The sequence below is a fragment of the Tauraco erythrolophus genome, chromosome 2 (genome assembly GCF_009769465.1).
Source record: "Tauraco erythrolophus isolate bTauEry1 chromosome 2, bTauEry1.pri, whole genome shotgun sequence".
Lineage (NCBI taxonomy): Eukaryota > Metazoa > Chordata > Aves > Musophagiformes > Musophagidae > Tauraco > Tauraco erythrolophus.
This window is the reverse complement of record NC_141466.1, coordinates 30,331,526-30,341,694: the sequence shown is the minus strand read 5'-3', so window position 1 is coordinate 30,341,694 and position 10,169 is coordinate 30,331,526. Positions and strand designations below refer to the sequence as shown.

The window sequence follows — 10,169 nt, the reverse complement described above, 5'->3', positions numbered from 1 at the left end:
TGAGCAGTATATAGTATTCTAGTTGGTTTTCGCCCAAAACTATGGCAAAGCCACAGACAGTGGAAAGGAGCGGGTGTAGAATTCAACTATAGTTGGCAAAAGATTTGCAAAGTGAAAAAAAATTGTCTTCTTTCCTAGTGGGATGAAAATAGCGTAAAACTGTAGGCGGTTAAGAAGTGCTGTGGCTTACAGCTGAAATCAATCTCTCTTAAGCTTAAAATAATCTCACGTTTGCACCTTTCACCAGTAATCATGAAGTCTGCATTCATTTAAAGACCCAGTAAGTCGAAAATCACAATGGACTTGTAAGAGCTCTCCTGCTACCAGAAGAATGTATATGGAAGATCATTACTAAAAAACCCAAACTAAACCAGGCCATTTCCAAAAGAAATCCAGTATTGTATTAAAATAACATCATTTTTTGTGTTTCAGATATGAACTTCTGACCATGGGGGACTGGAATCTGTTGGGCAGCATCCTTGAAGAAGTGCACATCCACTCCACCATAGTTGGCAAAATCTGGCTCACAATCCTGTTCATATTCCGGATGCTGGTGCTGGGAGTGGCTGCCGAAGATGTCTGGGATGATGAACAGTCCGAGTTCATCTGCAACACGGAGCAACCTGGCTGCAGCAATATCTGTTACGACAAAGCCTTCCCCATCTCTTTGATCCGATACTGGGTACTGCAGATCATATTTGTCTCTTCTCCATCGCTGGTTTACATGGGCCATGCGCTCTACAGACTAAGGGCTCTCGAGAAAGAGCGGCAGAAGAGGAAAGCCCACCTGCGGGCTCAGCTAGAAGACCTGGAGCCTGTGCCTGAGGAACACAGGAGAGTGGAGAGGGAACTGCGTAAGCTGGAGGAACAGAAGAAAGTGAATAAGGCACCCCTGAGAGGGTCCCTGCTGCGCACCTATGTCCTACATATCCTGACCCGGTCAGTGGTCGAAGTGGGTTTTATGATAGGTCAGTATCTTTTATACGGGTTTCACATGTCCCCCCTTTACAAATGCACTCGGCCCCCTTGCCCTAACACGGTGGATTGTTTTGTGTCCCGACCCACAGAGAAGACCATCTTTATGGTTTTCATGAACAGCATCGCCGCCGTCTCCCTGTTCCTCAACATCCTAGAGATCGCCCACCTGGGCCTCAAGAAGATCCAGAAGAGCCTCTACGGGCGGCCGTGGCGGCTGGCGGTCCCCACCGAGGAGGAGACCAGCCTCTTCAACTCCAAGAAGAGCTCCGTGGTGCCGCCGGCCTGCCCGGCCATCGACGCCTCCCCGCCGCGCCCCGCCGCCGCCCCGCCGCCGCCCCGCGCTCCGGCCGCCGCTCCCGCCCCCGCTCCCGCTGCCGCTCCCGCTCCCGCTGCCGCTCCCGCTGCGGCGGGGCCGCCGGGCCGCCAGCACCGCGGCGAGCTCCGCGGCACCCCGCCGCCCCGCCGCCGGCACGGCGCGGCTCAGCACCACGGACAGCGGCCGCCGCGCTCCTCCAGCAGCGAGGAGGCGCCGCGCCGGGTGCCCCGCAGGCACAGCCGGGCCGGCGTCTGCCGCCACCTGGGTGAGGAGCGCGGCGACTCGCCCGACAGCGGGCACTGCCCGGGCACCCGCAAGTCCAGCTTCCTCTCCCGCGTCCTCACCGGGAGCCGGGCGGGCAGCGACAGCGACAGCGCCGCCTCCCGCGGCGGCTCCGGCCCCGGCTCCGGCTCCGGCTCCGGCTCCAGCTCCGGCTCCGGCTCCGGCTCTGGCTCTGGCTCGGAGGGGAAGTACCCCGAGGAGGGCAGCCCGCCCGGCAGCCCGCCGGTGGCCGCCGCCATGGGACGCCGCGTGTCGATGGCAAGTAGCGGCCTGCGGCCCCCGGGGCACCCTGTGGGAGAGGGGCGGCGGGGGGTCCCGGTCGGGGCCCCGGGGACCTGTCCTGGCCCCGGGGAGGAGGGAGGAAGCCAGGGGGAAGGGAGGACTGGGCGGGACTTCCGACAGAGCCCTAACGCCTGGCATCCTCCCGGCTCAAGCCGAGCTCCCGCACCCTTGGTACCCTTCTACAGTGAAAGCAAAAACATCTCTAGGAAATTATTGAGTCCTGAGGATCTCTAAGCCACCGAATCTCAGCTGCTTTATACTCGTTACATCATCCCAACCAACTCGATGAGGACTGTCCCAGGGGAAACTTCTTCAGCTCCAGCCTGCTTGACACTGTAAGAAAGAGAAGTTTTGAGCACGTTGAGTTCGGTGGCTCAACTTGTCTCATCTTCAGGGGGTTTCTCCCAGAGGCAGCCATCAAGTTGAACAATTGCTGAATGAATAAATCAAACGATCTACATATAAAACACCAAACAACTGCATTGCCAGAGCCAATGACTACAGAATTGCATTTTCAGCAGCTGTTTCTATTCCCCTGCTTGCAGTCTGTGTTGATGAGATACAGTGCTATCATTCAAGAACCAACTAGTTTTTTTAAAAAGCAATTTGAATTCTGATTGCCCCAGATCACAGTGTTTGGCCTCTGAGAGCAAAAAGCTTCTTTACAAATGCTTGCAGGAGCAAGCCCTTAAATACATTTTCACAGGGCGTGTAATAAACAGAAGATCACTTCACACAATACTCAAAGTTATAGATTCAGTTCATTTTTTTTTTTCTCACTCTCCCTAAAAATAAATACTTTTCCTAAATACAAACTGAACAAAACCTACTAACCAACCAGGCAAAACACTTCAAATCTTTTGGAGTAAGAAGCAGAAGGTACTCTTACACATTGCTTATCAAGAAAGTGTCTGTGGGTTCCAGTTTTCATGGAGTTATAGTTTCTACAACATACAGTCAGCATAAGCTGTGTTGAATTGTCACTTAGATGCAATTTAACCACTGACCATTTAGACATTTCTAATACAGGGAGAGGGCCTAGAGTCAAATCTATTGATCTGCTGGTTTTTGATACTCAGATGAGAAGGCTCTTTGAAAAGGCGAACTGCCAAAAGTTATTCAAGCAAGACAGAATTTCAGTAGCAACCTGCTGAGAACTCACAGAAATTTCCTGGCACCTTTTACTGTTTAATGGCAATGACACCATCTTCCAGGGGAGATCTTGCAGAGAAATATAGCTAGTTTGCAAAGCAACGTCACTACTCTTGAAAGTAGCACTCCTGCCATACTGCCTCTGGAATCATTATGTATGGGACTGGTGCTAGCATTTTCAGATGTGACCCACGTAGGTACGCTGCCTGTTGCCTTCTGCTTACAGCACACGATATTTTAAAGTAAAGGTGCTTCTATAAACAATTGAGTCAAGATTTTGGCAAATGCGCTTTACCGCTAGCATTGCTACGGCATTTTGTGAATACCAATTTCAATACACAAATATGCCGGTGCATCATAAAAATGTTGAATCTGGGCATTAAAGCTAGTATATCCTTCTGGTCACTATTTCCCAATTCCTATACTCGCTATTTAATTTTGTTTGTCAAAGACACTCAGTATTGGTTTGATTTGTTTTAATTTGACTTCCAGGAGACAATCATCATGTATTAATATTTAGATAAAAAAGAAATATGGATGATTAGATTCGTCTATTTGACAGAAGCATTCAAAAATTAGTGACCCTATCTAAAAAAGAAAAGTACTTAAAAGGAATTATATTTAAAAAATTCCAACTGAAGCACACGAACAAATATTATCTACTGCCTGATGAATAGTGTCTTGCAACAGTAATGCAGAGAAAGGACAGACACTTTTTAACAGAACAATGAATTCACACGCACGAACATTTCCTAAACAGCCTAAATACAGTCTATTCTGGATCTTGCTAATTTCAGCTGGATAGCCAAATGGAGCAAAACCATAGTGGAACTGACACTGTTCTTCAATTTTCTTCAGTAACTTTTCCGAACTATCATCTTTAGTTCCATACTAGTTTGAATGTTTTCTTTTTCCCTTCATCCATACCATTTTGCCAGAATTTGTCTGCAGCATTCTTTGCATTAGCTCCATGAGAGAGGAACATCAACTCAGCATTGAAAATATCACTTTCTGTACCTCAACAACCATTCTAGCAACTTCCAATCAAACACATACTCACACTCTGTGCTAAGATGCAACTGCCCACAACCACCATAGCTTTCTCAGCTGAAAGAAAACCTCAAAACTACACAAAATTAATTTATCTGGTAATGCAAGAGTCTGCACACAAGTCTGCACACAAGTCAACCTCATCCTGTGAGTCATGGCATTGGACAGATCTAATAGCACAGTTATGGATGTTTGACTTTTAGGTAGTGATGAGATTTTTTTGAACGATATTATCAATGCCATTACCACACCAAACTTCAGTCTCTAACTCTTGATTAATTATTATTAGGGACAACTAAATGTTGTAAAAGTTACCTTTCATAATGTATTGCACCCTCTTGATCAAACTGTGAAGACTAGGTGGTGGATAGTAGTTGGCCAGGTCATGATCAAGTGATTTTTTCCAAGAAAGTACAAAACTGCATCCGTCACAGGGAACAGAAAATTCTTCTTAGGACTTCTTTGGAGGAAAGACTACTTTGGACCTTAAGAGAGAATGCATTCAATCCTTTGTTGAAAACCCTCATGAAACATCTCAATACGATACTGAATACAGAACGTGTGTTTGGAACGAAAATTCCTCAACTTTTCAGACTTCAGTTCAAAACAGACCAGCTATATATATAAAAGAAGAAATGCCCTTCCATTGGTAGGATTTGTACAGATCAACCATGTTTGGCCACAATATAAACTAACAAGGCTATTTAAAACTTCCTCATCTGGAATTGGAGGAGATGAAGAGCCATTTCTTCATTTCATGTCCAACTTTGGCATAAAACCTTAAAAAAATATTTACACTCCAACTGTTTAGTTTTCACCCAAAACACTCACTCTTCATAGCCTGTTCGGTTTCTTGGTCATCGCATTGTCCAAAGGTATTCATTATTCAGACTGGGAAGTAAAAATGAGAGAGGCAGAATTCTTGAAAAACTTACTAGGCTAAAGGCTTCTCAAGAGGCTCTGATTCATTGGGAAAAAATATCTTTTCCCTCAGCTGGTCAAATTTTAGATCTATTAGATTCTGAGGAAAGACCATCAAAACCAGACCTTCACTGCATGAGGGAAAGCACACAGCAAAGCACAGGAGGAGAGAGTCATTGAATGGCGTGAGGGTAATTCCCAACTGATTTCATTCCACGTAAACATGCTGACAAGAGCATCACCGACTATATGGGTGAGCTAATCTCGATTCGATGGAGACCTGGGTTAAATAATGTTACAAAACTCTACATTAACAGAAGAATTCAGCATCTGTGTGTAGCTGAAAACAGGCTATCTGCAAGCCTCCAAAACCTTGGTACTGAGGAACGCAGTCAGCATGCTTTGAAGTGACAGCGAACAATTTGTTCACTGATAACTGTCTCCAAGCTAATAATTTCCAAGGCTCACTTAGGGGATAAATCTTAGAGAATATAAGATACCTTATCTTCTAAGAGATATCATGTGTACATACATAGCTCTGCACTAAGTTTTGCATCTCTTGTCACATTTTAACTTTTATTTAAGGGGAAATACAGCTATGGAGCAAAAGGGCACCTTCTGCATGGTCCTAGGCTGCCAGCTTGCCTTAGGCAAGCAGGCCTTAAATGGATGCTTTTCACATGTCACTCAGTGAAAAGAGCTGCGCTGAATTTAGTAAAACTACAGTCAGAAATGACAACCGGGAGTCAGAGACATACAAAGGTGTGCAAGAATTATGTCAACAGGATTCTGCACACAAATGACATTATGAGGAAAAAAATAATTTGCACCAGTCAGGCCCTTGACTGGTGCATGACACATTTTTAAATCTAACAAAACTAATAGGCTGATGCAGTCAAAGGTCAGTATATAACTAGTGCAGACACCATCTTTGCTCTCTTGAAAACAGGCAGGGCCAGAAATTACGGCGTATAATAGGCATCTACCTCTCAGAGCATTGCACTAAGGGGTATTGTCTCACTGCGTGATGTGTGCAAAGCTGTGTGAAGCCATTGGGACCATTGAATGACTGTCTTTTTCTCTCTGGGGAGATGAAAACATGAGATTGAACAATTAGAGAGGGAGAGAGCTTTGCTTCTAAAGTTGCCCTTTGCTACAATCAACCAGTCTCCCTCCTCAGCCATTTTCTACAAACCAAAGGAAGAATTGCAGAATGGCAGAAAGCTCAGGTGAGCATGGCCACAGCCTGATGTTGTGTCTTCAGAGTGTCACAGGGTCATCATGATTCTACAGCTGAATGGAAACATTTCCACAAAAGGTGGAGGCTGTGTGATATTTCATTGCTAGCTGCATTTGAAGTCTTTTGCTAGCTATGTCTCTCTCTGCCTTCCTAAAGGAGAGAAGCTATTGGAGCTGGTTCAGAGGAGGGCCACAAAAATGATCTGAGGGCTGGAGCACTTCTCCTACAAAGACAGGCTGAAAGAGTTGGAGTTGTTCAGCCTGGAGAAGAGAAGGCTGTGGGGTGATCTTATTGCAGCTTTCCAGTACTTGAAGGGGGCCTACAGGAAAGCTGGGGAGGGATTTTTTACAAGGGCGTATAGTGATAGGACAAGGGGCAATGGATTTAAACTGAAAGAGGGCAGATTTAGATTAGATCTAAGGAAGAAATTTTTTACAATGAAGGTGGTGAAACACTGGAACAGGTTGCCTAGAGAAGTTGTGGATGCCCCATCCCTGGAAGCGTTCAAGGCCGGGTTGGATGAGCCTTTGAGCAACCTGGTGTAGAGGCAGGTGTCCCTGCCCATGGCAGAGGGCGTTGGAACTAGACGATCTTTGAGGTGCCTTCCAACCCAAACCACTCTGATTCTATGACTCCAGTTGCATGCTACCCTTAGTGTGTCCAGTATAATTTTTTTTTTTGGCCTATATATAGTAGTTTTCTAATAAATCCTAAGGTGTGCTCTAAAACCTACGAGTTTTAATTTGGCTAACTGCGATTGAGAATACCTACAGTAGTTTGGCAACTCTTCTCACAAAGGCACCATCTTTCAGGTAGCTTGGAACTAGGTTATCACTTTGCACCCCAAGCCTAAACCTGCGTTGAGAGAACTACTCTGCTAGTCCTTTTGCTAGAGTACCCAAGGACATATTAAGAAGATTAAACCACTTGACATTATCTAATGGTTGTCTTTCTTCATTGAGCCAAGATAAGCTCCTGGAATCTCAAAACAAAATTGGAAGTTATTAGAAGATTTATAATATTCTTAGCAATATTTTAGCTGAACTGCTCTCTTGGGAAACCAAAACTACTAGATCAAGATTTTCAGAAAGAATTAGGCATTTTAAGCACTCAACTTCAGATTTTTGTTTTTTGAAGAAGTGCTGAGTTTTCCTTATCCTCATGTCTGTTCCTTATTCTTTAGCCCACTCTCTGCTCTAGAGCACCCTGTGCTTTCAGAGTGTCATTTCTTTAAGGCTATGTTTTTGGCTACAAAGTAATTAATGTATCTTCAAAAGTCCCTCTTCATAAGGGAGATAAAGCTGATAACGAAGCAGCTGGAGAAGCTGATACTCTCAGCTCACAGAATTGCACTGAGATCGGGCTGCTGATTTTATTCATTTGCAGAAAAGAAAATCTCTGGGGCTAAAATCTCGACTTTGCCAAAGTTGGGGAAATTTTATTATTCACTGGGTCCTGTTTCCCTCACTGCATTGCTTTTTTATTCCTCAGTACTGTTCAGTTCTTTGTCTACTTCTCAATTCTCCATTGAGCTTTGAGTCTTTTACCCAGTGGGAAAATGCTCCATAGTGATCAGGATATGAAAGAGGGAATTGCTATTCAGCCTGAATGCTTGCAGTCTTCTCCAGAACAAGGCATGTTTACTCACCCTTTCAACAACACTTCAGGAATAAATAACCACTCATTTAACTAACTGCTCCCCTGCTCTCACTCCTGGAGCTGAGAACAGTTTGATAAGAGTGAATGTACATTGAAATGACAAACTTGGTAACTGCGGAGGAGTTATTTAGGCAGCTGAGCTCCACCAGGAAAATCTACAGGTGGGGTGAGGGGTTGGTAAAACCTTGTGTTCCTCTAGGATGTTTGAGATTCCTTAAAGGTATTCACATTTACACCTGCTGGTAACTACTGCTCATTTTGTACAGTTTTTCTATGCAAAGACTTTTTTTTTTTAAAAAAAAAAAACCCTATTAAATTCCACAGTAGTTGTATTTTATTCTGCCCTGGAGCACTCAGGAGAAGCTTGTGGTGATGACAGCCAGTGTACAAAGTATCTTGCAAAAGGTTGCACAAACACCAGTTCACCAGTTGCACAAATACAGATAAACTTTGGGGGTCAGCAGCGGTTGACAACTAATGAACCCCTCTGAGGATTTGTGCAGCAACAAACTGATAAGCTGGATTTTAGAAAGTGGAACTCATTTAATCGAGTCCGTCTTTGTATGGTTTTAAAGCAATCAAAAAACATACAAAACCCCTTAACGTGTAAAGCAAGGGCTCTAGGATGGATACACTGATTTTAAGCGAGTTACATCAGGGATTAATGTGTTTATTTTGGTTTGAAAGCAAGTTGTTCCCCCCTTTCACCACCCTCCCCTTAGCATTGAACAAAGCCCTACAAGGCAAGTATGTTGTTGGCTAAGCACCAGATTCCCACCTTCCCAGTTATCTATGTGTTGGAACCTGGATTAATTACTATGATAACATTGCTTTTCTCCTTTCAGCCAATTCAGCTTCATGCTTTCTTCCTTTTGTTATCTTTCAGAGCATGCTCCTAGAACTATCATCTATCATGAAAAAGTAATGACATTCTGAGGAGAAGAAATAAACTAAGGACTGAGCACAAACCACCTTCTGCAGAGAGACAAAAAGCAGATTATCTGTTGCTGTGTTCCCCTCTCCTGTCGCTATAATGCTAAATTCGTAATGCAGTTTAAGAAAGCAAAGACTTTATTCCTCCATTTTGTGCCAATCCCAACCGTGCCGTACTCCGATTGCTGCTGTTAATGGGTAGCTCGCTCCTCCACTCAAGGTTTTTCTCGTGTAGCCTGAGCCGGATTTGGTCAATGTGTGCTGCCACTGCAGAAATAGCCTTTTGTCTTTGGGAGAACATTTTGGGACGTACAACTTGTTGTGCATGCTAGTAGTGTTCATATCAGAAACCAGCCTGATCCATAGACCTTCAAGGTTGTGTAAGACCCAAGGCACCTAGAAGAAAGGGTTAGTTTGATTTGAAAGTAAGCTGGAAGCCTACGCGGCCTCTATCTCCCCAGGCTTCAGCAGCCAATGAATAAAAGATGGAAGAGTAACTCAAAGCATCTGAAAGGATAGAGAATTTAAGAGAGATAAAAAAACCAACTGAAGAATATGTTGCTGCTTGTCTGCCTGTACTAATGCAGTCCTCAAGCTCTGATAGAGACTTTCCATGCTAATGTAGCCTCCTTGTAGCTAATAGTTTCAGCTTCAAATTTGAAACCAAGTAAAACGGGGCAATTTATTCTAAGTGCAAAACATCTGCGCTTTTCTTCACTTTGCTGCTCAAAAAGATCTGCCAGGTGTCACCACAGGGTCATGAAAATCTTATTCCCTTCACTATCTCATTAGTTCATACAGAGAATTGCAGGACAAGCAAAGACAAAAGAGCTCATTTTTGGTTTGCTAGGACAGACTTGCTCTAGAGGGTTGGATTTCTGGATTGTACGCAGCCCAAGAAAGCAGTCCTTCCACTGTGTATCTGCAAAATAGAGCACCTTCCTTGGACTGTCCCTGATCCTGTTTCTGGCCACATGCTTTCAGCTGCTTTTATTTGTCAAGCTTATCATAGCGTGTGTTTGCTATCATCACCTCAACGGCAAGCGATGCTTGGAACGAACTCATTTGCTTTGCCAGTTTCCCAAAGCGTAAAAATCCTCTATGACTTGACAACTTGAAGGCAGGGCTAGCAGAAAGCAGGACAGCAGGAAAAAGAAGTAAAGCATTTTTGAGATTACAGTGGTTTTGTTCCAGTGCCTGTGATTTACATTCATATTCTGCCTCACCACAAACTCATTGACAGTTTGCCTGTGCATTTGTTTAGTGTTTTAAGGCAAAAAAAGGAGAAAGGCTTAAGATGGTGGCCATTAAGTGCCAGCAACAACTGATCAGGGATGGAGAAACAGCTTTGCTGAA

At 44.4% G+C, this 10,169-nt stretch overlaps 1 protein-coding gene across 2 annotated transcripts; it reads left to right on the top strand.

Annotated features, from left to right (window-relative positions):
* Positions 1-448: 448 nt before the first annotated feature.
* Positions 449-8,805, top strand: GJA10 (gap junction protein alpha 10). Of its 2 annotated transcripts, XM_086608191.1 has the most exons (3): positions 449-1,316; positions 1,371-1,834; positions 8,767-8,805. In XM_086608191.1, exons 1-3 carry the CDS (start codon positions 449-451, stop codon positions 8,803-8,805), a joined length of 1,371 nt encoding a protein of 456 aa, XP_086464317.1. The 2 variants fall into 2 exon arrangements, with proteins under 2 accessions (XP_086464317.1, XP_086464316.1); XM_086608190.1 differs by having other exon boundaries at positions 449-1,834.
* Positions 8,806-10,169: the final 1,364 nt, after the last annotated feature.

Coding starts and splice junctions, on each gene's coding strand:
- GJA10 (XM_086608190.1), top strand. CDS start 449: ATGGGGGACTGGAATCTGTTGGGCAGCATCCTTGAAGAAGTGCACATC. Junction 1,835..8,766: donor TGGGACGCCGCGTGTCGATG/GCAAGTAGCGGC, acceptor GTTATCTTTCAG/AGCATGCTCCTAGAACTATC.